The 26,655-nt window shown below is 41.0% G+C and overlaps 1 protein-coding gene across 2 annotated transcripts in view; it reads left to right on the top strand.

Moving 5' to 3' along the window:
* Window positions 1–7,926: 7,926 nt before the first annotated feature.
* Window positions 7,927–26,655, top strand: part of mta1 (metastasis associated 1) — a 38,682-nt gene continuing 19,953 nt past the window's right edge. For both annotated transcript variants that reach the window (XM_041061215.1, XM_041061214.1), the window contains exons 1-3: window positions 7,927–8,059; window positions 18,442–18,509; window positions 21,604–21,697. In XM_041061215.1, the coding sequence (XP_040917149.1) occupies window positions 8,032–8,059; window positions 18,442–18,509; window positions 21,604–21,697 (190 nt within the window). In that variant the 5' untranslated portion in view covers window positions 7,927–8,031. The remainder of the gene's footprint in view (window positions 8,060–18,441; window positions 18,510–21,603; window positions 21,698–26,655) is intronic.

Below are 26,655 nucleotides of genomic sequence, written 5' to 3'. Positions count from 1 at the left end.
AGCATTTGTTGTTTAGGGTGCATCAAAGAAAAATAAAAACAGAGAAAGGTATAAATGTGCAAGTGAGAAAGTAACGTCGGTACATAGGGATCGGACTACACCGGTAAGATGACACGTGGTAGGAATACGAATTTATCAGCTTGATCCTACGGCTTTTAAAAAATACAACAAAAAAAAAAAAAAATAAAGCAAATAAAACATTTTGTTTTTTCTTAGAGGTTACCGTTTGTGCCGAAAACTTGTTTACTTGAAGCCCCTTGGATAAGAGGCGAAACGTCTTCCCAGACAAACATAAGTCCAGTTGCCTTCGATTCAATTTTCAAAGAGAGAACTATGACCTGGATGAATGAGAACATTCACAGACATGTGTGCATTGTTCTGTTTGAGTGTCAGCCACCATGGGGAAGTTGTTTAAGTCCCCTGAGTGAAGCTGCAGCTCATCAACAGATCTATGAAGCATGCTGTCCTCCTCAGAAATTACAAATGTTAAATGAGAATGAATGCAGTTAAATCACAGAAACTATCAGGATTTCAATGATTTGTTTTGTTTTGGTTTTTTATTTAAAACAAACTTACTTTTCTTGTTATCTGTGAAATGAATCTGCTGGCCAATGGGATGATCATCATATGACTCCTCCTTGACAAAGATGAGATCAGGTTCCCTCTCCATAAAGTCTATTGCCTATCGACAAGACAGGTCGGTCACTGTGCAATGTTGTATTGTGGGACACACAGCAGCACCGGGACCGAAGGCCACTGTGCAATGTTGTATTGTGGGACACACAGCAGCACCGGGACCGAAGGCCAGTCCTTTCCAAAAACTCCATCGATGACTGAAGAATCCAACTTCATGTTGGATCCCATTGAGGGCCCCTGTGGAGGGAGGGTGCGGTAGAGGCAGCTGGCATGAGTTTTTGGAGGTTTTGATCTCGTTTATCTACATGTCCTGTGATCCTCCCTCTCCCGGAGCTCCCGGCTGTTTCTCTGGTGAAATACAAAGGACCTGCAAATCCTCCTGTTTGCAATAACTTTTAATTATAATATTACCATTAGGAGGATAATTAACAGATAAAATACCTGCTTGAAGATGGCTGAACCTACTGGTACATTTCTGCTCTCTACATTCCTGGCCTTTGTTAAATCACGCTAAAGATCCTGGTGTGGTCAGTTTTGTGTTTGACTAATCAAGACATTTCTGTTTGTGCGGCAGCATGCCGTTGAAGTGTAACTGATTAGTGATCAATATGCTCTGAAGACTCCCATCTTACCCAGCGCATGTATCAGTGGTGATTGTGCTGTGCGAGCTTCTTTCATCAAGCATTAATCAGCAGCAGAGTCATTCAATAAAGCTACAGACTGACAGCTTGCAGTCATGTAGTCTGCATGTGTAAAGTGTGAGAGTTAAACACAAACATTAAAGGAATTTTAATGTTTGTGTTTTACTTTTTTGCCGAGAGTTAGATAAGAGGATCGATACCATTTTCATTTCTGCACTGTACTCTCTTAATTTCATGCAGCTTTTAGTTTCAAAATGAAGAACAAGTATACCGTTTGGCAAAATAGCACCTGCTCATACAAAAATAATTGTTTTGGCACCAGCATCCAACATACTGGTAGGTTAAGAGAATAAGTTTTATATTCTTTTTTATACTCTTCCAAGCTAAGTCAGAAGTATTTGAAATGATATTTGCTGGAAAGCCCCTTGAGAAACATGTCTTTTATCTGTCAGGCGCTCTCATCCAAGTCTGTCCACAAACAATATCAGTCACTGTGACAGGGTCTTGCCTGCTGGGCCTCTCTCCAGCCCCAGAGTTCATAATAAAAAACTCAGCACTGGAAAAACTTTCTTTACCTCAGCATTAAACAAAGCCTGCCTGTTTCATCCACGCAGCCAGGAACATGTTGGATGTAAATCCCCTACACAACTTTGGTCATTTTTTTTTCAAACAATTTGTTCCACTTGATGTAAAGAAACCTGCTGTGTTCTCCGAGCTGAGCTCGTGCGGTGTATAATTAGACCCCTCTCAACATGGGTGGTGATACAGTGGAAAACAAAGCATGCTCTACCAGGTTCCATCCTGTTTTAGGTGTTTGTAAGGCTCTTTAAGAGACAAGCCTTCATTTTTTTTCCTTGCCATGTTCTCTGCGGGATGAAAGAGGTGGGCGATGCCTCTCTCTTCTCATTGATATCATTCAGTGTGAGGCAAAAGGCACTGTTGTGTAATGAAAGGTACAATAAAGCATATCCATTGTGTGTATGAGATTTTTTTATGTCAGTCAGTGGTGGGAGTACGGGATGTGTCAATCTCTCAGGCGTATGCATTCACCTCATAAAGTACTAAGACATTACAGGATTATTGATCAGTCTGAAGAAGTATGACATAAATCATGTTGTAATGACCTCTGATGCCATCATGGGGTCCACTTAAGAAATGGCAGTGTACTGACAGGATTAATACTATGAAAAAAAATATCTATAGTCAAATATTTTTGTGGGGGTTTTGGATATTTACATATAATGTTAAAGCCAGGTCCAGTCAGATGCTGTGGAGGTTGAAGTGAGACCAGGCTCTGTATTTATCAAACTGCTAAAAATAGAATTTTGGTCTTAAGTGGAAGATAAAAGTAAAAATCCTTCACTTTCTAATTCAGTGATCAGTCCCGATCACTTGAGATTTGGTCTTAAAGGTTATTTTTATACTTCACTGTAAGTAGGAGTTAGTGTGCACATGGCACACCACCTAAGCAGCATGTTTAGTTTATACATGTGTGTACTTTTTTGGTGGTTAGACATAAAAACATGTATCACAAGTTACTGAAACTTTGTTCTTGACATCAGCTGGTGCATTTCTAGCTTGATGGTCTCAACCTATAAAATAACAAGGGCACACTCTCGAAAGAGACTGAAATTCAGTACGTGACTTTTTGAAGCCATTTGCCATTCCAGTGATTCCTATTTCATGTCTGGCTGTTGTGGGTTTTCCCCACACGGCACTGTCCTCTCACCAGCTGCCAGTGCCTCCCTCTGAAGATGGAGACACATTTGGAGGATCACCAGCTGTTTGACAAAAAAATGTGTTGCTCTCGTCTGGTGGCTCCTGGCATTTTAGCACATGATCCTGTGGTGGAGGGTGGACGTTCAGAGGCAGGATTCCCTTGCAAGGTGGGGCCTGGGACCCATCAAGTGTGTCTTTTCCTGTGCCACATATTCTCCCGTCTGCATCCACATCTGACACAGTCTTTCTTCTCAGTTGCATAGCCATTCCTTTTTTATACTGTGAAGGTCACAGTATCAATCACCCACAAGTGCAATCTGGTTAATCCCTTTGGATTAGAGCCAAGATTTCTTCTGAGGCATTCAAAGTAAAGATGAGTGTTTCCATCTGAGCCATGTCTGCAGTAACAGAAGACAGATTGAAAGATGTCTTCCACAAGAAAGACACACTGCAAACCAGCTTTGTAGCCCTCTACCAGGGAGACAATAATGAGGACACAGTGACAAAGTTTGACTTATGTTTTGCTCGGGGTCCACAGTCAGTCCTGATGGTACTCACTGGCGTTGTCCCAGAATTCATAATAACTCATGAAGTGTCATTTCCGCTGTTAGGGATGGCTGCATCACTGGCTTTTTTTTTTCTCCCACTGCATGAGGGAGTAACTGAGGACACTAGAAAAGACTGTGTGAGTTGTGACCCCTTCTGGTGAACTGAGGTAACTGCATCTCAAAACATATTTTAAATTGGCATTAGGCTATCCTGATGTTTCATCATTAATTTTGGAGCTTAAATGTGTGTCTCACATAAGCTAAAGATTATGGATAAGAGTATATCCAACTGTGCCTGGTCTTAAAACATCTGTCCCTTTGTAACAGCTGCTCATTTTGTCAAAAGCAGAGCAATAGCTCCCCTTGTTGTTAGATGTATACAATTACAAGCAGTGTGTCTTCTGCAAAATTCCCTGGGAGGGACTGTATCTCTTCAGTTACTGATATTTTTAGCTGTGAAATCTGTCTGACAGATCCCCTACAGCAGAGATTCCCAATTAAAAGAGTCGGTGCTGCCTTATGCCAAAGCTTTCAGAGCAGTGCAAAAATGGCTAGTCACCACTGAAACAGGGAACTGCCACATTTAGGACTACTCAGGACCATTCAGTCAGGTCAGACAATTGAAAATCATACTTGTGTGACACCACTCTTTTATATTTTCTCACATGAAACTGCAACAGTGGTGGTGCCTCTTCATGTGGAAGCAGGCATGAGCAGTTTTGTGTATGCATACACAAAATCTCTGGGTCCTCTTTGAGTTGCTGTTGGTATACTGCAGCTCAGTACTTTGTAATATGCTTACAAGTAATACTTTCTCTGCTTTATACCTACAGCACGAGTCAAAGCAGGGGGTGTATGGCTTGTTGCTACCAGACAAAGACCGTGGTGCATGCAGCTTGAAACATCACTGTCACGAACCTGGCTGACAGTGACTCTGTGGGGTGTAGCACCATCCATTTTCAGTGTTCCAGCGTTGTTCCAGTATTGTTTCTTAATAAAGATTTCTGGGTAAAACCTGCATGTTTTTTCCGCTGTTGATACAGTTTGACTGTTAGGTGCAGAGGAGAGAGTACTCTAACAGTAGTCCCTTTATTGCTGTGCCTCCCATTGTGTCTTTGGATCTGAGCTCAACCCCCAGTGAGAGAACAAATGAGGAACCACAATCAAAGATATGGAATTGTTTCTGCCAGGAAACAGGCCTAATTGATTTCCTCTGTGTCTTTGTCTCTTCTGTACATTTATCTGCTACACGGAGGAGTGGAGGAAAGAAAGAGGACAAGAGAGAGAGCCAGAGAAAGTAGGAGACAGAAAGAGAGGCCATCAGAGGTCATCCTACAGGACTGCAACCAAACCGTGGGGAATTTCTGCAGACACACTGTGTCTTAAACCAATCCATCGCCACAGACTGAGATTCATCAGGGGAGAACACCTGCACTGTGCTGTGCTGTGCTGCGCAGAGTTCTGCCGGCACGCTCGCCTGCCTGTCTTCCTGACTGCAGCAACATCTGGCAGAGGAGCAAGTGGATTCAGAAAGAACATCTGCACAGCAGCAAGCAGCCAAGTAAACAAACAGTTCTAATGAAAGTCATCACAGTTCCCAAATACAAGGCTACATTGTTGACCATCTATTTTCCTTTAATTAAGACCACATTATGTATTGGCACAGTTTTCCTCTCAGCTTATTGGGGAGCATTACAACAGCTTAAAAGACAGCTCACTCTTGTTAGCTGTATGTTGATGTATAACACACAAATTGTGCTGCTGGGATGTTTGGTGATAGTACATCTTTATGGTACAGCATTACAGGATAAGGAAAGTCAGTCATCAAGGAAAGAATATGAAATAAAGTGCACTACAGTGAGCAATGTTCTAAACAAAAATATAAGATAATGGCTTTATTTTATACAGAAATACACTTTATGTTGCACATAGCAGTGAGCAGCAGTATGATGTATATTGGGCAATAAATATATAATATGAAAAAATATCCAGTGAGTAATTATGCTCTTTCATTTCTTTAACACAAAATTATAGTCCATGTCAAAACCGTTTTTAGTTTTTTTCCCCACTATGCACATTATCTTTGAAAATCATTCTGAAGTTCATTGTATTTTAGTCTAAATGACATAAATGGTTGTGCACATCCCTACATAAACACACACACTATCTGCCTCTTGTTCTGTTTCATAAAAGAGCCCTGAGACACAATACTGGGTCCCTCCAATGCAGCACAGTTCCAACACTGAGACTGCACACTTGAGCAGGAGTGCATACTGTAAGTACACACGATTGGCTTACAACGGTCATGTGACTGCAGACTGTAGTCCCCTGTGTTAGGCCACAGTAATTGAGGCTTCCATATGGTATAGATCAGATGTAGCCTTCACCACAGCATTCCTTCAGCATCGAGGCTCCACAGTACTCTTGTTTCCACAATGAAAACTGAGCTAATCGAACAGCTACCACTGGAAGATCGCACTATTTATGGCCTCTCTTGTCACACTATATTTCAGTTAACAGGCACTTTCTGCTATTTAAGCATTCTGTTTACTGAGATCAAAAGCTGTTCTCTTATGTTTGTTTGTTTTTTGGAAGCAAGATTTTGATTATGATACACTGGAAATTTAATCTTACAACATCCAATGAGAATAGCTGTATTTGTGGTAGGTGTTGTTAAAGAGGAAAATTGTGCTGCTGGTCTTTGTTGCAGTACAAAATATCCCATTTTTCTACGGTGGATTATGACAAACTACTAAATCCTGCCCACTTTCTATTTGCCCACGTGCATGCAGGTTCATACAGTTAACTAAGTAGGTCGTTGTAATAAGCTTGATTGTGCTAAACCACCTCCCTGTCATGTTCCCAGAATCCTGTGAATCCCATAATACCATACTATCAGTCACTGTGCGTTTCTGCCCTCACTGCACACTGTGAGGATAATGTTGGTGAATTAAATGTTCTATACTGAGACCGAGGGTAAATATTAGTAACACAGAACTGTGAACTAATGAATTAATCAGCAATCCTATGTGAGCATCCCTGACTTGGTTCCATAATAATTGATCATGAGCTTTTATGCATATCTTGTTATCTTTTTGTGAGTAAAATGCAATCGAAATACAGGAAATAAACAAGTACATTTGATAACCCTTTCGCATTTAGAGACTCTTGTAAGAAAAAAAGGTGAGAGACCATTCTTGCATTCATTAATTAAATTTAACTGAGCCTATTCCTCTTTGCAACCAACCCCATGGGGCCCTGCCCATAGATCTAATCCACAGACCTCAACTGACTCCACTGAGCTAAGGGATTTAGGATCACAGCGCTGGGTTTAGAGATGAGACAGGGATGCTTAATTTTCTAGTGCATCAAGTTCCAGGTAAATTTGTGTCTCTATATATTAACTTCGGGACTCGTCCACATTTTACAAGGGTATGTCTCCATCGCTGTGGGAGATGGAGTGTTTGAGACAGTCCCACATAGATACTACTAGTTTTAAATATCAGTTTTGACCCTCTTAATGCATTGCCATGAGTCCTGCATTCATAATTCTACTTGAGTAAAAGTACATTAGTAAGTATTATAATCAAAATGTAATTACAGTTTCCAAAGTAAAAGTACTCATAGTGGCAAAAAGCTCCTTGGTTCTTCCAAGAGCCTGAGAGATTTTTTTTCAGTCTTAAGTGCAGTAGTTCATTTTTTTTTATGTTAAAAAAAATTACATTTCTTTCTCTTAATTGTAGTGGAGTATAAGTGTAGAGTACTATAAAATAAAAATACGCAAGTAAAGTACAAGTCCCCAAAAACTGCTTTATGCGCAGTATTTGTCACTTTTCACAAGGCAGTTGTATTATTTCCCCGGTTGAGAGGATTTGTCATAGCTCATATTCAGTGGTACAAATTAAAAACACATTTTTTTAATTAATCAAAGTAATGATTAGGTCCCTGAGCAGTTGCCCTTGATTTTTCCACCACTGGTCTCTGAGTCACACCAGGTCAGTTTTAGCAGAACAAGGCCCGCTGACAAGAAAATAATTAGCTTTTTTATTTTTTATTTATCAGCTTAACTACATATTACAAGACAAAAAAAAACAACGACTAGTTAACTAATCGGGTAATGTAAACTGAGAAACTATATGGTATAACCGTTGGTTTTGGACGAGCCGGTAGTAGCAAAAAGAAAAAGAAAAAAATGGCGTCGTTAGATTTTCGTAAGCGCTAGCTCGTAATTAACGGCTACAAAATTAGCAGAGTTAAAGCTGTAATTTGTTACGAGACTGCAGTTTTTAAATACTGCCGCCAAATTTCGGGTGAAGAAATAGAAGCGTACTGTCTCTTTAAGGTCTCTCGGCTAGTCTGTTTCGTATTGATCAATCCACCATTTTCCAACACACAGCGGCGGCAGTGCTAACACAGCTCCGGCAGCGAGAGAGAGAGAAGAGAGCCACCCCTCTACCTGGAGAGGAAGCCAGGGACCGGGGGCAGTCATGGCAGCGAACATGTACCGGGTTGGAGGTAAGGTGGTGTCGGGGACAACATTTTAGGAGCTTCCCGTATATATTTTTTTTGTTTTATGGCGGACTCGCCATGATTCGCCGCGGGTCTTTTATGTATTTACAGAGCGTGGTCCGTCTTTTCCTTCCCTTCTTTTATTTCCCTAAAGCTAAACAGCCTTGTGCTTCACAGATGATGATGGTGACCGTGTGAAGAGGAGGATGGTGATGAAGAGTAGTGGTTCGCTTACCGAACTGCCCCCTAGTTCCCCTCGTTTCTTTTGTGTGTGTGTGTTTTTTTTTTCGTAACTTAACATAAACCCAAACAACTACTTCAATGTAAAGATGCGTCTAAAGTAACGTACATTGTGTTTCCATGTATTTAAGGGTAACAAGGCGAACATATTCTAAAAAAAAAGTTTTGCGTGCCGTTCAACTATTGCCCGGGCTTCTCTTTCCCAATAATAAGTGACTATTACTATTTCACTTAACCTGCAGAACCCCCCCCCCCCCCCCCCCCCCCCCCCCCAAGACCTGTAGGGGAGCAGCAAGGAGTGGATGCTTTTTGCAGGGAAAGTCCTGGGATCGAAAAGTTAAAGGTTACTTATTACCTTCAGGAGCTGAGATGGGGGAACACTGGTAAATAAAACGTATGCAAAGCGTTGTTAAAGATGTATTTTTCACATCTTTAACCATGGGCTGTTTTTCCTTTTTTTTTGTGCAGGCAACTCCAGTTAATACCTAATTAAGATTCCTGTTTTCCCCTCCCACTCATTTTATGCTTATGTTGCTCTGATTCACATCCTGTAGGTACTCTGTACGAGAAAAAAGAAGTGTCACATGAAAGTTGCCATAGATGCTATAACATAGCTTAGGTATAGTCTACTTTTTTTGGGGGGGGGGGGGTTGTTTCCTTGGATCACTGGATTTGGGCATGACTCTGATGCCCAGTGCAGAGGAATATTAATGCTGCAGCATTTTCACTTACCACAAGGTTTTCTTAGGATACTGCTAAAATGTTCACAACGAATTTCACTGTCAAAAAGTGTCAGAAACACCACATTACGGTGTGTGTCCTGACAGGTATACTCAGGGTGGCAGGAATAGTTATTCATTTCAGAGGACAGTTTCCCTATCTTGTGTGACCTGGTCAGTCTGCTTTTCCATCACCTACTACATGTTTTTCATTCACATGTGTTTTTGCATGATTGTAGTCCGTTGATGTCCCTGTCGTGGTTCTGTAGCCTAATTCTGAATAATTTTCACATCAGTTAAACTTTACCCAAGCTTATGTATGTCAGAGAGAGAGAGAGAGAGAGAGGGGGGAAGGGAAAGGGAAAGTGATTGATCACATTTTGATGATGTGTTTATATGCAATGACTGACAAGTGGGAATGCTGTGACTCTCCTTGGCTCAGTACCTGCATCAAAAATAGCCTCTAGTGAACGTATCGGCCCTCTTATTTAGTCAAATGAAACAAGGCCTACCTGAGTGTGAACAGGATTATGTCCAGAGCAGGGCAGAACGTTAACACTTCACCAGCCAAATGCTGCTGAATTCGGTATGTCTCTTCACTCTGTCGGCCTCTCATACTGAGGTACCAACCAGCTAAGCTTGTTTATCTTGTCTCCTTGCTCAGAGAACAGTAACAATGAGTGATTTATGCTTTTTTTTCTCCCCTGTCTTGTGTATTTAAGATGGTGTGTTTTGCCTTCCATACTGTAGCACTTTAAAATTTAATTTAATGAATCAGAATTAATTGAACTGTTCACATTAATACCATAACATTGTTCTTTTTGATCTCAATCACCACACAAGTTAATGTCCGTCCTTGGACGGCAAAATTGAAACATTGCAAATAGGCCTAATTGTGTAATAACCTAAACTAATATGAAAGCACAAAGCATAAAAATCACATTACTGAATAAACATAATATTAAATTGCTTTTCCATAGTCACAGTAATAATTTAAATCAAAAACAAGCATGATGTAGGCCTTAAATAAGCCTCATAATTGACTGAATATTCTCCTGTGACCAATTCAGCCCAACATCAGAACAAAGCAGAACCCTCGGAAAGATGGCCGCTACTTTGCAAGACAATGCAAGATCATCTTGGAAAAGCAGTGACTTCCCTTGTGAATGAACCCTGGACAATAGCTGGCTTTGTAGGCCTTGATGTCTTTGTTTTATACCATGCAGGCCACAAGCCACTCTTCCGGTGCCTGCAGCGCTTCTTCCTTGTACTTTACCTCATACACAGGAAAGTGTTGGTGGCAGGGTATAGGCTAAACCGTAAGGCTTATCATCTTAATATTGGTAAGGGAAGAGAAGCTAGCCCAGAGTTTCTGTGAACAGGCCACAGAGGTTTGAAAGTCTGAACCTGCGAAGAGTCACAGAGACTTGCCTCAGATTCACTGCTCAGAGAAAAATGACTCTCATGAGACAATGAGAAAAGAAATAGTTTTGTTAAGATCTGGATTTAAACAGTTTAAAGGAAAGGTTCATAATGTTTGTCTGCTTTAAAACAAGTAAACAAAATAAGTTTATCTGAAGCTAACAGGGTATTCAGACTGAAATCAGTCCTGTGTTTAAACAACACAGGGGGTTGCATTGGAGGGGGAGTGTTGCTTGAGCTACCAGTGAGACGTGAAAAGTGATCCAGGAAGCCCAGTTTGACAGTTTGAGCAACAGATCTGTGAATTCTAAGGCTTCTCAGATGCCAAAACACTGCACAGAGGTTTATGGTATTGTGAGCCAGGCTTTAACTGCAAAGTTGTTTTGGTTTTTTTGGGTTTTTTTTTTTTAACTGGAGAAATGCGGCATTCATCTTTCCATGATCTACCAACAATGTAAGCTTGCATGTTTTAGTTTGACCAACACAGCACCCTGCTGGATGACTTTGTATCACTTTGCATCAAAAGTTAAGTCAGGTTCACCTTTTTTTTTCTTGACAACCCTGAGTTTTTGATTTTTTTTTTGTCTGAGCCCCCTGTGCTGGCACCTCAGCTGCACCAGTGGCCTGCCCCCATTCAAAGGGATGTCCTTAGTTTGACAGATCAAAGGGATGTCTCCCAAAGTTAGCCACTGTTAGTACAAAATTATATGTTTAGTTCAAAATTCTGAGTTTCTATGCTGAGCTATGGTGGAGGATTAAAATAAAAAGACACATTTTGGCAGATGAACTTTTTAGAGGCTGTTGAAGCCTGATATTAGCTTCAAATAAATGTCTTGATGTACTTTTGCACGGGGACGAGACCTGTGGATTTTGTCCACACCGCTTACACGGAAAGTACATTAGGAAAGGATCTGTCAAAAGACGGGAGGAATTATTACAGCAACCGTGTTTTAAGCCTGTCTTGAAAATTTGTGAACCTGTCCTTTGAATTAAACACTTGTACTGAGGCTGCTGGTGTGTGAAAACTCAAGCAGAAAGTGCTAAATGTGTTGTAGTGTTTACTAACTTAAAAAGTGACAAACTTTGGTGTCAGTGCCTGCATGTTGTTTTTTTTTTTTTTTTTTTGGCCGGTGACTGGTGAGGATTTTCTTCATGCTGCCAGTTATGATTCAGAACCTGCTTAAAGGTGCTGCAGTGTTTACTAATCTACAAACTGACTAACTTACAAACTTTGACAGTGCCCACACTTTGCTCGTCTGTTGGCTGGTGTTAATTGCCCACGCTGGCAGTTGCCTCTCTCGCAGGTTTGGTGGGTGTACTCGCAGAGTGAAGATCTGAGGCTTGTTTCGCTGCCATCCTGCCGAATTCAGGGACCGTCTTTTGAACAGATACATGGCAGCTCTTAGATTAATTCAACAAAGTGTCCCTATCATCACATTTCTTTAGAGGTCAAACTGCACACTGCACGTACATCCATCACAATAAACAGGATTTGCTAAGAGTCAGCTGCCTTGTGGCACCTTTCTAGGACCACGGTTATTTGGAATTCAAGGTCTGGTTGTTTAAACTGCTCTAAAATAGTTGTTTCAGGGAGACGTTTCGTATAAAACCTACACACGTCTGCTGATTAATCACAAGAATGAGTTGCTGTAGTTGCTGCAGTGCAAGTTGCGAGACAGATTCGTGATGGGAGTTAAGTTGCTGCAACTTTTCATTAGATCAAATCCCTCTCTGCTTAAACACCATTAGGCAGAATGTTAAACAGAACAAACACTCGACATTTGTGAAGAAGGTGTATTTTATGTGTTACATCCTGGTGTTGAATGTGGATTATCTCCCAGGTCAGAAGAGAGTTGCAGAGTATTGTATAAAAGGCATGTATCTGTTGTCTGTAAAGCAGATGATCGCTGTCCCCAGCCAGGAATGATGAGAGGAATTGGTAGGTTAGATAGATAAATAGATAATTACTTGAGTCTTGCCTGAAACAGATGTGAGCAGCTGTGTCTAGGTTTGATGAGTGAAAGTAAGTCATATCAAAGTGTGAAAAAGAGGTGCAAGATTGATTCAGAAAATTAAATTACCTGCCATTACCATAGAAACCTCCATCTGAGCCATAATCTCGTCCATGGTTGCTGCTTACGATGACAGACACACCTCTCAGTGTGTGTGTGTGTGTGTGTGTGTGAGTGTGAGTAAGTGTTGGATGAGGTGTGGGCTGTGAAGGGGGTATGCGCTCATGGACAATGTGGGCGTATGTACACGTTCTCCATTTCCTGCTTCTCTGTCTCCTCTCTTTGCTGTGGCCCTGCCCTTTTCCTTACCATTATATATATATATGGTAAACTATTTATAGACTCGATCTCTGTACTTTGTACGGCTCCGTAAAGAGCCTCAATAGTTTTTCCCAAATTAACTGTGTCTGTGCGTTTAAAATTTTCAAGCTCAAGTTTTTGCAATAAAATTTGAGTATTATATTGGCAGCTGCATGGAAACATTTCAAACCATACCCAGTCTTAGCACTTACATTTGTGGTTTGATTCTGCTGGGGATGCTATCTATCTCTAGAAATTGGTGCACTCCCATTAGACTTTGCTGCTGGTACACTACAATATTGCATGGCAGCAAGGGCAGGAATAACTGCTTTACTGAAGCCAGCAGCAGAAACTGTTGATTCTCTTATCAGGTGATCACCAAATAGTCTCACAGATGTGGCAGAGCTCCTTCTTGAGGACATACTGCAGGGCTGCAAATAGCAGTTATTTTCATTATCAAGTGCTCTGCCAATTATTTTCTCAGTTACTTGTTTTGTCAATAAAATGTCAGAAAACAGTGAAAAATCCATCACATTGTCCCGAGAGTCCAAGATGACGTCTTGAAATGTCTTTTTTTCCGACCAACAGGCCAAAGCCCAAAAAATGTTCAGTTTACAAAGATGGAAAACAGAAAAGCAGCAAAGCCTCACAGAGGAGAAGCTGCATTCAGAAATTTGCAGTAAACAAAATGAGTAAAGCCATTTATCAGTTCTCAAAATAGCTGTTTATTATCTTTTTATTGACCAGTCGATTAATCCATAAAACTAGTCTTTGCAGCTTTAATATACTGTGTAAGATGTAGTTCACAAATATGGTGGTCCCCAAACTTTTTCATCACAAATATCACGTATATCTAAGAGCTGTGAACATTTAAGTCTGCCAAAAAGTGACATACCTCTCACAAATTATTTAATTAGTTTTGAGTGTCCTGAAGAGATAAAACTCCTCAATGTTTCACGATAAAGCAGAACTTTGAGTAGACTAAAAAAATAAAAATAAACATCCTGTTGTGTATCTTGGTTAGGAACTGCTGCACCGAGATGCATTAGAAAAATGTAAATATTAGTATCCGTTAGGACAGCATATTAAACCACCATCTGTAAGGTGGTGAATCATTCAGACCAGACTTTAAATTCACCTTTAGACAATTTACAAGTTTTGGCGCACACAATAAATCTTCCATGCTGAGCCATACAAAGATGTGTGTTTTAACATCCTCCACTGTTGTTTGTTCAGGGGCCTTTTTGTTTTTTCTCAGGTAGGCACAGGTGGAATGGAGCATTTTCTGTGCTGAATATAAATACTGTGGCAAAACACTAGTCTGGTTTTTGAGAGCTCCCTCTGTAATGTTGATAATTTTTAAACAAATTATGAACTGTTGACAACTCGGATTATCCTAAATTCAACACAGATAACATCACGACAAACTAACCAACGTGTGAATTGGATCTGTTTTACTGATAAGCTAAGTAGTTAAGATGGGAATCCATGAGTGACCATTTTGTCTATAATATATCATAAAATGGTGAAAAGTGCTTCCTATAATTCACCCTATCCCTACAAATACGCACTTTACAATAATCTGTGACAGAAATGCAGCAAATTATCACATCTGAAAAGCTTTAGCCAGGAAATGTTTGGAACTTTAGCTTTAAAAGGGACTAAAAGGAGTAATCAATTATTAGAAAGTTTCATTTCAGATTTTTTCCCTTATTTTAAGTGTCTTACTCATTCGCCCACTTACTTTTCTATCAGGCTGTGCACAAATGTGTGTGTCTGATAACCTCCAGTCTCTCTTTCTGTCCATACCCAGACTCCATCAGTTATCTCATGTTTTCCCTCTCTCATCATTACGTCTCCCTGACTGTCAGTCTCTCTGTGGCCTGGTTTGAATCAGCCCAGCAGACTCTCTCTTTTGGGGCTCAGTAACATGCCTTGATTGGCTCACACTAAATTCGACTGCACTGTGACATCATAGGCGCCGGAGTCGGACGATTGGCTGATGCTGGGAGCAGGGGAAGGAGAGCACGAGGGTGGGTAGGTAGGTGGGTGGGTGGCTTTGGAGTGGGTGGGGGGGGGGGGGGGGGGGTTACGCGGGTTGAGGCGGCGGGAGGGCTGATGGGAAATGGAGAGACTGAGTGACGCTGCTCAGTGCCTACAGGCCCTCTCTTTTCTCTCTGTTGCTCTCATTTTGAGTTCCTCTCCAGCTCGCTCTCCACAAGGCTTCAGCTCCTCACATGGTGGAAACTCCAACACTCAAACATCCCACTCTTGACTGTCACTTAACCGTTTTCTTCCTGCTTTTTCTTTGCTGGAGGGGACACGGGCTGAACTTAAAAGTGATTCCATTCTTGGTAACTTAAGTTCCCGAGCCAGGAAAAAGGAAGACGGTGATCTGTGCCCAATATCCCACCTTCGCAGTGACTTTAAATGTACTGGAAGACATGCCGTCACCAACCCCCAAAAATAAAGTGTCTCAATGTGTGGCGGCAACTCGCACCCAACACCACACCAAGCAGACATGTGGTTCTGCTTGGGTTTGAAATGGTCATGATGCGTTTTGGCTCTCGATTAATGCGTCCCTCAGAACTGGCAAACGCTGAAGGCCACAGTTAAACGTGAACATGTCTCCTCGTGGTTTGTCATGAGACCCGTCCCTTTTTCTGAGCTTTTTGATCGGGGTTCTTTTGAACATTGACAGTTTTATTTACCTTTATGTTTCCGTGGAATGTTTTCTCTTTTAATAGGCACGCTTAAAAAGAGCATCCTATTATCCCAGGTACAAGAAGAACATGCAGTGCTCTTAATGTTGAATTAAAGCCCAAACTATTCTGATAATCAATTAATCATTCAAGTCATTTATCAAGCAAAGTTTGTGCTGGTTCCAGCTTCTCAAATGTAAGGTTTGCTTTATTGTTGTATGAGTGTATATTTAATTTATTTGGATTTTGGACCGTCCAGAACCCAGCTAGCGTTTAAGATGATGAATTTATTGATTGATCAATTAATCCACTAATTGGTCAGCTCTAATCGAATTTGTTGCTTGAGGATGCATCAAACAGGCTCAATAAAAGGATAAGAGTCTGACTCACTTTCCCAGTCCACATTTTCACAGCCAGTCTGGCGATCACAACTAGTCACAATGGCGCTTTTCTGACCTCTGACCCCCAGGCTGCTGCCTCCCCTCTGCGTGTTAGAAAGCGAGCAAGTCAGATATCTTGTCTTCATTTTCTGTCTCAGCGCCGCTCAATTTCAAGTTGGCCTATTTGATATTCAGCAGCAGGACGAAGATGTCACAGTGGCAGTGGAGTCTAGTAACAAGCTGTTACAGGGTGAAGAGTAGACAGGCGTGATGTGACGATCTCTCCCCGTCTCGTTGCGATGTTGAGTAGTTTCTGTGGTTGCCAGAAGAAGCTGTCATAGAAATTACACTCTACATGCTTTCTGAACTGCTGCTGCTGCTGCTGCTTTGGTTAACCCACAAGAGGAAGTGTTAAGTTCTTACATCATTCAGTGCATACAAAGCATATAGGAATTATTTCATTGAATATACTTTATACTGTGCCTGCCTACTGTCAGCTTTTAGCTGCTTCAATCAGCAGGGCATCTGCAGGGCTTGAAAAGTCTTTAACAAGCACTGAGTTCAGCTCCATCAAAAAAAAAAAGGCCTTAGAAGGTATTAAAAAGTATTGAATTTCATTTAAAAAGGCATTGAATAGATTTTCTTACCTGCTGTAGACAGTCACATTCGTTATAACTTTTTATTTATATGTGGACGGAGGCTGTCTGTTGACAAAAATGAGTAAAATGGGTTGTGCATCCGGGAGGCGGAGGAGTTACAGTGTGTGGTCAATATTGCTATTTATTATATATGAGAATTATGGTTATGTACTGCTGAGAAGTACTGACAAAAATCGGATACAAATGTCAATAAATTCATGTACTTAATAAATAATAGCAAGCCTTACTGGTCCCCACTGGTCTGATCATGAAACAGGTACTAACACTGCAGAAACCCTGAATCAGAGATATTTTTCATGTACAGTATCGTTTGGAAAGGTCTTGAGAAAGAGTGTGAACCTGTCTTTCAGTGGAAGTCAAAGGTGTATCCCTCAACACCAGATCATCTGGCTGCTTTGCATTATGATCTGTTGCAGATCAGTGTGGGTGCTGAGACTGGTAAACCTGCCTCTTCTGTCACTGAGAAAACAGATTTCTTGTTGTTTGACTGTCTTGTTGAAAGTTATGTGCAGAATGTTGATGTTAGCAGACATAATATTGGTTTGGATTTATTGTTGGTTATCAAGGGTGAGAATTAATAGTGGAGACCTGTGTCTGCGGTATTTGAAAAAATGTCTTGAGACCAGATTTGAGTCTGTAGTTGAAATGATATATTGACAAATTGATTTGTTGATGGATGGAAAATTAACTATTAACTATTAACTATTCATAACTGATCATTTTTTTTTCAGTAGGGTTTCGAGGATGATGCCAAACAGTCTGTGGGTCCATTTGTTGTTTTTGTCTTGTATCATTGAAATTTAAAATTGTGAATCTATGTTTGTGAATTTTCTAGTTGCTATAATATTGCATTATTATTCCACGGTTGTCTATATCCTGGGGTTGTCTATGCCAAAAAGAAACCCAGACAAAACAGCATCGTGGTCCAAAAATAGAAGATACATGATGGACAGATATTTTATCAGTGTTTACCAAAGTTTTTGTAGGTGTATTTTCCTTTAACTCTGGCAGCCAGAGAAATGATGGATAGATTTGGATGTCAGTGCAGATCCTGGGTGTGTTCATATGATGGGTGCATGCCTAAACCAGTTAGTTTTGGACACAGTAGGTGCAGGAAATAAAAAAAACCGAGTCAGTGTGTATCACGGTTATGCTGGTGGAATTTCAACCGATCTTTGGCTTAGTCGGTCAAGAAGATGGGGGCCTGGGGAAGTGTGGGGGATGGGAGGGAGGGGAGCTCAGGGTGAAGGGAGGATAGCTCCAGCTCCAGGCAGCCTACCAAGTGTGGGGTATAATCTGACAGCACTCAGCCAAGACACATGCAGGGCTAAGACCAGGCACCCTACCAAGACTGGGGCCTGTGGGGATATCCTGGTGAGAGCTAAGCCTCCAATGGGCCTGGAGCGGCGCCAGGAGCCACACACACACACACATACACACATGAATGCATAGAGAAGCCACACATGCGTGGTAAAGCTCTCATACGCACCCACACAAATGCAAACTCACGATGCATGCATGCAAACAACAACAACAACAACACACAGGTTCACAGAGAAATAAGACAAAGAAAGCATGAGGGCTGAGGAAGTACAAGGCTGAACGGAAGGTTTGTGTGTGTGTGTGTGTGTGTGTGTGTGTGTGTGTGTGTGTGTGTGTGTGTGTGTGTGTGTGTGTGTGTGTGTGTTAGTGAGTATTGGTCAGACCTCCCAACTAAAACTGGATCTGTGTATGAAATTAACCTAATTGAGTTAATTCAACATTTTGTGGACATCCATGTTGCACTTTTCCTGTTGATTAATTGAGCTGTCATAGACTGGTCCAGCTGGAAATCACCCTGACTGTTTGGATGACCGTGCAATGCTGACTGACATTTATTCTCATTTCTCTTTCTCTTTCCATTCTCCACTCTCTCTTTCTCTTCCTCCTCCTCCTTCTCGCTGTTCCTCTGCAGATTATGTTTATTTTGAGAACTCGTCCAGTAACCCACTGCTGATCAGGAGGATAGAGGAGCTGAACAAGGTGAGTGTGTGTCTTGAGGCCGAATTTGTGCCCTTGAAAGCAGCAGTGGTACAGTACACTGGAGAAAACACTGGAAAACATAGTTTTTATTAAAAATATGTTTGTTTAAACGGAAAGTTGTCGGTTAAAATTAAAATTCTGGTTTGTGCGTGTTCAAAAAATTCAGAATTTAGTCCAGCATAGGTCTGAAACAATTAGTCGATTAAATGAGGATTTGACGCTTTTCTGTGTCACAAGGTAATAAATTCAGTATCTTTGGGTTTTGGACAGTTGGTTTGACAAAACAAACATTTGAAGATGTTACCAGGAAACGATTAGAGCTACAACAATTAGTCGACAGAAACGTAGCCTGCAACTATTTTGATAATCGATTACCAAACACCAAACCTTTTCCAGTCCCTGATTCTGGGATATAAGGATTTGCAGATTTTCTTTGTCAGTAAATGGGACATCACTGACTAAGAAAGGAAAAACATAAATGTCCAATATTATATATCTTATTATAAATGATAATATTTCATATTTTATATTTATTTTTTAAATGAAAGCAGTAAATACGGTGTTGTATTATCATGTCACAGGTATGATGATAATACTGCTGTGGAAGGTGTCGGGTAAATCCCAGCCTGCCATCTTGTTCATTGTTCAGTCAGAGAAGCAGAAAAAGAGTCCTGTTTCTGTAGACTGGTTACAGTTGCCTGCTGTCTTGTCGCCTGTCCCAGGCCTGTGCTGGATAATATGGAGGCTGTTTAATGTGATTGGCACAGACCTCAGAGTGAGCCCTCTATTCTGCCTGTCACTGTCAGTCTCTCTGCTCCTCGGGGATCTTTGGCTTTTTCTTCCATAAGGTTTGAGATACATGTCTAGAAAGTATAGAACAGCGAAGGGAAAAATCTTGACAACCACCAGCTGCTCAAAACTACTGGGAAACACAGAAGATTAAGAGTTTGGCTGAACTGGCTGTGTGTAATAGTCTGTGTATGTAACGACAGTAGTCTAAACAGTGACTTAGAAGTCAGCATCTAACATTTAAGAATGTTTAAATGGTTTTATTTAAAAGTTATAAAATCTAGGGGTACAGCTAATGTTTTTTTCGTCATTGATTACCCTGCAGATTATTTCCTTGATCAATGTTTTGATCCATAAAATGTAAGAAAATAGTAAAAAAAATTCACATTACAGTTTCCTCAAGTGCAAAATCATGGTATCAGATTCTTTACTTTGACAGACTAACACTTCCACACTCAAGATATCAAGTTTATTGAGACAAAGAAAGGCAGAAAAATCTCACAACTGAGAAGGTGGAAACAGAAAATATTACGATTAATTGGTTATGAGAATAGTTTGATTTCACTTGACTGATCCTTTAATCAACTATTTGTTTCCGCTCTAAGAGAAAAATACAAGAAGTGTGACTGTGTTTACTTACTCAAAATAGGCCTGGAAACTGCTCATAGAAAATTCATCAACCTTGCTGCTTGACTGCCACATGCTTACAGTACACTATACCTCGATGCCTGAAAATATAAATATTTATGAGTTTATAATAGAAATGCCAGAGCTAATTTTAATTCTACTTTACTTTGTCAGATCGCCTCGTGTTTTTACTGAAACGTAAAAGAATCACGAAAAAGGTGTGACATTAACTTTAAATGATTATCCAGGAGTAGGTCATGTTTAAAGATTAATTCATGATTTTGTTAGGAATTAACCTGTTTCATGCCCCTGGGACGTACTGACAAAAATGTGATATAAATGTCAATGCCTGTTAGTTTTCATTGAGATCTTTAAAGCTTTGGCTAGAATTGTATTCAGTGTGGTATGAAAAACTTTGTGAACACAGCACAAACCATGGTAATGCTTTAAAAAAAATTAAGTTTCATACAGTTCTTCATTGTTCTGCTCGGCTGCCATGTTTAAGATGTAGCTTGATGCATCGTTGTGGTCGTAGATGCGTATGCCTTTGCTTTGTTTTTCTCACACCCATACTTATGTCATAGTTGTCTGTTTACTTCTGTCATTTCCTTTCTTATTACCCTCTGTTATGTTCTGCTTCACTTGCCTCTAGAGCGAGTTAGGTTTATAGTGTGAACTTGCATGCACCAGGACATGCACAAGAGAATCTTGCCTAAGTTTATGTCTTCATATCAGCTTCAGCTGCGTCTGTACTTGCCTGAAAATGTCAGCGTGTGTCATGCAACAAAAGAGCAAAATCTAAACAAAAATTGGGAAGTATATGAAAGTCCCCCACATTTCATTAAAAACGTGTTTCATTTGTAAAGATAAGTGCTATAGTTGGCTCTCTAGTACAATCATAAATGAGCAATTTATCTTTTTTTCTATGCTGCAGACTTTTTCTTTTCAAATATGAAACCAAGGGAAATTGAATTTTAATTATTTGGTGATTGGCAAAGTAGCAAGTCTGAAATAAGTGTCTGCAGAATGTAAGGAAATATGATGTGTTCACTGTGTTTGCTTACTCTCCATCATCCCTCCATCCATCTTCCTCTCACATTATACCTCAGTGGAAGGATTCATGAGAGAGTTCCTAATCCAATATGCTCAGTCTGTAATAGGGTATAAATGTGATTGTCAATGATATGTAACGCTCTAAAAAAATCAGTTTAATCAATACTGTAATTTATACTCTGTTATTCCATTTTCCTTTATGTGTATGGTGTTAAAAAGAGGGTAAAAGCTACAAATCAATTTCTAAATGAGCCTTATTGCTTCTAAACTTTAAGTTATTTTACCCAGAGTGGTCGTTTTTCCCTTTTCAACGTAACATTCGATAAAACATTGCCATGCAGCTCCTAATTTAAAAACAGTGTTGCATGAACATACCGACGTAGTATTACTGAGAAGAAATGAATCTTAGGACGGCGCAGACAACCCCCAGCACGCCTTTCCTGTCCTGATAACTGCAACACTTATTGTGATTTTGGAGAACTGCTGTAGTCTCACACTGCGTTTTCAGCCAAAGTTAAAAAACTAGCCTCATCTATGGGTTTTTGTGTGTCTGTGTGCATGTGTGGGTGCTCTGTGTGCGGCACCACTTGTTGCCGTGGTAACGCCGATTGTCTCTGCTTTGCAGACAGCCAATGGGAACGTGGAGGCCAAAGTGGTGTGTTTTTACCGGCGTAGGGACATCTCCAGCACACTCATCGCCCTGGCAGACAAACATGCAAGTGAGTGACTGACCATAAACCCAGTTAGCAAACATCAGGCATGAAAAACACGCCATCCAGGATCTAAAACATTTCTTTTTGGCAACGCTCTGCAGTTATTTTCCACTGCAGAGTTGTAGTGCCTTCACATCCAATCAAAGAAGATTTCCCTGAACTGGAAAATACAACTCTGTTTGTTTTGAGACTTGATTATAAGGCTTGTGTGCACGCACAGATTTTTATCAAGGAGTCATACGAAACTGAATCGAGTGTGTGTGCTGTTACTGAGCTGAGAGAGACGGTCCAGACTGCAGCCCCTCCTCTGATAGGTCTGATTTCAGACAGCGCTCAATCTGCTGGATGTATCAATATGACGAAACCTGTGTGTGTGTGTGTCGATGCATGCGTGCTCTCCGTGTTGAAGCGTGGGTGTGTAGCGTGTACTTGAACGTGGTGCGGTTCTCGGGAGCTTGGAGCAAGCCCTGCAGTATCTGGAACAGCTGGCAGACTTTGAATGGGCTCAAGCAGCATTGTGTGGCCTTTTAATGTTCCGGATACCAGGATGTTTTTCAGGGAGAACGACGGTGAAACAATGGTTTATAAAATAGTGATTGGGAAGAAAGAAAGGGAAATAAAGAAGGCCAAGAGGTGGTCAGTCAGTTTAAAACTGTTAGTAGTAAAAGAAAGAGTGCGGAAGACGACTGACTTGGACGCAACCAAAGTGTGTCGCTTAAAGGCCAGAGCCATTCTTGACTGTCCGGGTCACCTCCCCAGTGGTCATTTGGAAATGATGCCTTCAGGGTTCTGCTCCACAGTGCCTGAATTCAAAGAGTAAAGAAGCGGGGAGGGGCGTTGTTTATTCCCACTGTTGGAAATTCACTTTTTCTTAGAACATGATAAGAAGTTTAAAAACATGTCTGTCTGACGCTGACTTTTTCTGAAATCCGAAATTTGTTCAAGTGGATGGATTTTAAACCTTGTCTGCAAGCCAGGCACGCATTAGATGTTCATTTAGATTCTGAAATGATTTATATATATAAACTGTATTTCTCATTTGAAAGAAGACTTGACTGTAGGCAGAATTCATTCTTGTGGTTTAACTGTTGGTCGTCTACACCCATGCTCCATCCTTAGTATAATCTTAGTGGGAAAATACCACCACCCACTACACACATGCCTGCAGATTAGTTGCTAAGTTAGTCATCCTTACCAGTCGCATTTACTTTGTTTTTTTTTATTGAAATACAAAAAAGGAAGAGGAGTGAAAAGATAACAACCCTTGAGTGAATCCTGTCCTGAGTCTTTCATAATACTCCATGATTTCCACCCTCCACACGCTCTTGTGTGTACATGCAGGACTAAAAATAATGAAGAACGGTTGTATTTAAATGTGTTTTACAACTCTTATGTGTGTTGGGCACAGAATGTTTTCAGATCTCTTGCAGAGTTTTCCCCTTGCTTGCCAGTGCAAGACTAAAGGATTGTATAGGTGGATATTTGTGCAGTCCAGAGGCTATGATGATGTAGTTCAATACAGATAGTATACATTATTTAGTTTCACATTCAATCAAAAATGAAATGATCACTTGCAAACCTAAATTCTAACACAATTGTCTGCAATAACCTGTGTAGTGAGGTTAAAGGTGAAGGTATCTTTACAAGAAAGCAGTTTTGAAGAAAGACTTGTGACCAGGTATTGTTGAACAGAAAAACTTCATTTGAATGGTGATTTCTGTGACTGTTTTATTCTGTTACATGGCGAATGTTAAAAGACCACAGGTGCGAGGGAAAAATGGCCAAGGCTGTTGTGTGAAAACACATTAATTTGAGTAACTAGTGACACAACCGAGTGGACTTCGTCTGTTCCACATCTGGTCTGAGATGACCTGTATGTCTCCCTGTCTCCGTCTGTGTTGTGGTGCAGCGCGAGTAATGTCAGCAGCACCGGAAGACACAGTTTATGGTTACGTAGGCTTAAAGAGCACTTTTAAAAGTGCAGTTAACCATGCCCTCCTACCTGTGCACATGCTGCCAAGAGCAGTCCCACAACTTGTCACTTGAAATTTACTTGAACCAAACTTTAAAGGAAACAAAAAATGATCAGCCTAATAAAATCAATCAGATCAGTGTAAAATACAAAGAAAGGAAAAGGTTAATTTTTGCATATTCTGGCGTAACTTTCTCCACCAGTCATACCAGCAGTGTTGTTGTACTGAAAGTAGAAACACTACTATGGTGGAGCCCAGGCTAGCAAAACCAACCACTAGACTTTGACTGGGTGTGGCAGGCTAAGTGTTGGCTCCTCGGGTGTGAATGTGTGTGTGTGTGTGTGTGTGTGTGTGTGTGTGTGTGTGTGTGTGTGTGTTACCAATTGTCTTGTTTGAATCAGTATGTGTGTGTCTGACTCTTAACCTCAGAGTCCACAGAGATGGCCTAGGGGGGTGTATCCGTGGCAAGAGGGGATTGTTTGTTCTGTTGGACCACACAGCATCAGTTTCCGTGTGTGTGTGTGTGTGTCCCTTTAGGAAAGTCTGTGATTATTTTTTTGAGCAGCGTTGGTGTGTGTGTTCACACACGTGCTGCTTTAGCTGCACATTTCTCATTATTGTGCTGAAGACGTGCTCCTTTGGTGTGTCTCCTAAAAGAATCATGAAGCATTGTGGGTTTTTTTTTTTTTTTTTTAAAGGCCCAATCACCAACCGAAATTTAAAAAGAAAACACATTTGAATATTTTTATTGTTTTGGCGTGTGCTCTTTTTCTTGTTGAGTGGTTTGTGTTAAGTCAACATGACGATTTCACTTATAGCCAAGGTTGCATAATCTAAACCTTCTCTTTGTTGCATTTTTGGTTAAACAAATGGAGACACAACAAACCCAACATCATCATGATAGTGTTGGCACAGAGATAGATGCAGCAGGGCATTGTTTCTGAACCTGGAGTAGTGTTAGTGTTAGTTGCCGTTCCTATGCAGGCCTCTTAGTTTTGGCTGTGCTCTGCCAGCTGCAGTTTGGTGAGGGGCTTCCAGACATTTGCAATATGTAAAAAATGCATGGCAGGAATGGCTGCACACCGCATGGGTGTGGGCTGTATCCTGTCTGCGTTTCTGTAGCTGCAGTCTCGCTGTATGTGCCTTTCTGTGTGTGTGTGTGTGTGTGTGTGTGTGTGTGTGCGTGCGTGCATGCTTGTGTGTGTGTGTGTGTGTGTGTGTGTGGATGTATTCCTATATGCCTGATGGACTTGAGTTCTTAGCTCTGGGCCCTGTGACAGGAATTGCTGGAGGGGTACATTTAATTCAGTTTCGTTATGGATCAATGGAGAATGGCAGTCGTGTGTGTGTGTGTGTGTGTGTGTGTGAGCCTGTGTGTCTTTATGTGTGTCTGCTGTGAGTCATTGATCAAATATTTTGCTTGCGGAGGTTCTGAGCACTCCCTCAATGGGGCCTCCAACTCCGGCATTAGCCCCTCCCCTGTGAGCGAAGCAGCCTCCTGAGTGGTCAGCTTCTGCGGCGGACTTGGCATTTTACCTCTGTGGCCCCTCCCTTCAGACGTTTGAATTTGCCATGACTCAAACCTTTTTCTATTTTTGAGATGTGGCTCCTAGCTCCCATAAACAATAGACAACAATGTTGTCAGTGAACCGATGCACAGAAGTAGGACCAGTTCAGCTAAAGTCAAGCTGGTCGGGGCCTTAATACAACCACTGGTTTCTTTTTGCTTGGGCATGAACCTATGTCACATATCACTGTTCTATAAGTGAATTAATTCGCGACAAAGAAATCCCCACATGGAAACAACCACTCAACCTGCCAGCAGTAGTGCCATGTTGTACCATTTGAGTTACACAACCCCTGCTCTCTGTTTGACAGGAGTCAGGATATGTAATAATGGCAGCGGGTCCCACAGTGAGAGAATGAATTTCTCATTTGCATCCCAGTCTGCAGAGACCTTCATGACCTGTAATGCCACGGCAGCATCTTCGCCTTGTGTTGCTTTGTGTCGCTTCATGTTAGGTTGTTGTCCCTGTTGTGCAACACATGGAGACTTCATGTTGTAGCTAATAAATTAAGCATCTAACTGATCTTATTAGCCTTAGCTTTATGAAAATTGGATCAGATATTTTGTTTGTCAGGGAGGAAAGGGAAGAATTATGCCAAAAAATACCCTGGTGTGCTACATACAGTATGTTCAGCAGTTATACAGTTGTAGCATTTTTTAACCTTTCTGCTTGTAAACTAAACTGTTTACGTGTACTTAAAAAAAAATAAACAGGTTAAAGGAACAAATCAGTAAATCTGACAACATGTTCACGTGCACTGCTGCAGCACGACTACTCTGAAACTCATGTTTACATGTAGTTAGTCCATTTCTCCTGTACTTCAGCTACATACACTATTGTAAAACCCCTGTTAGAAACCAGGGTAGGTGCACACATAACAAAAGTCCTTACCCCCACATTTGGCGCGTTTGGTTTCTTGTTTTCAATACATTTAAGAAATTTCCCTTCAGTTTCTTGAGGGGAATTCCACTGATGATTTTTAATCAGTTTTCTAATATCACAAAAATGCTTGTAATTGTCTGTATAACATATGCTGTGGTTCTGGAGGAAGCCTGTATACCTTACGCTTTTTTCCAGACAGGGAGTGATTGATAAAAAGTAAAATCCACCGTTGCTCTGTGGATTTAGGCTGTCTCAGTGTCTTGAGTCTCTTCATGAAATCCCAGACTGACCCCATAATGTTGAGATGGGCTCTGTGGGGACCAGACCATCTGTTTCAGGACTCCTTGTTCTTCTTGTTGCTGAAGAGAAGCCCTTTATGACCCTGGATGTGCGTTTTAGCTTGATATCATGCTGCAGAATGAATTTGGGACCTATAAGACTCCTCCCTGATGGTATCGCATCAGGATACCACCAGGAAAAGAATCTATAAATGTTTGCACAGTACTGCATATGTGGGTCTAATAATCCATCTGTGTGGAGG

Source organism: Toxotes jaculatrix, chromosome 17 (assembly GCF_017976425.1).
Source record: "Toxotes jaculatrix isolate fToxJac2 chromosome 17, fToxJac2.pri, whole genome shotgun sequence".
NCBI lineage: Eukaryota > Metazoa > Chordata > Actinopteri > Toxotidae > Toxotes > Toxotes jaculatrix.
The sequence above is the reverse complement of the archived record's forward strand: the minus strand, read 5'-3'. Positions and strand labels throughout refer to the sequence as shown.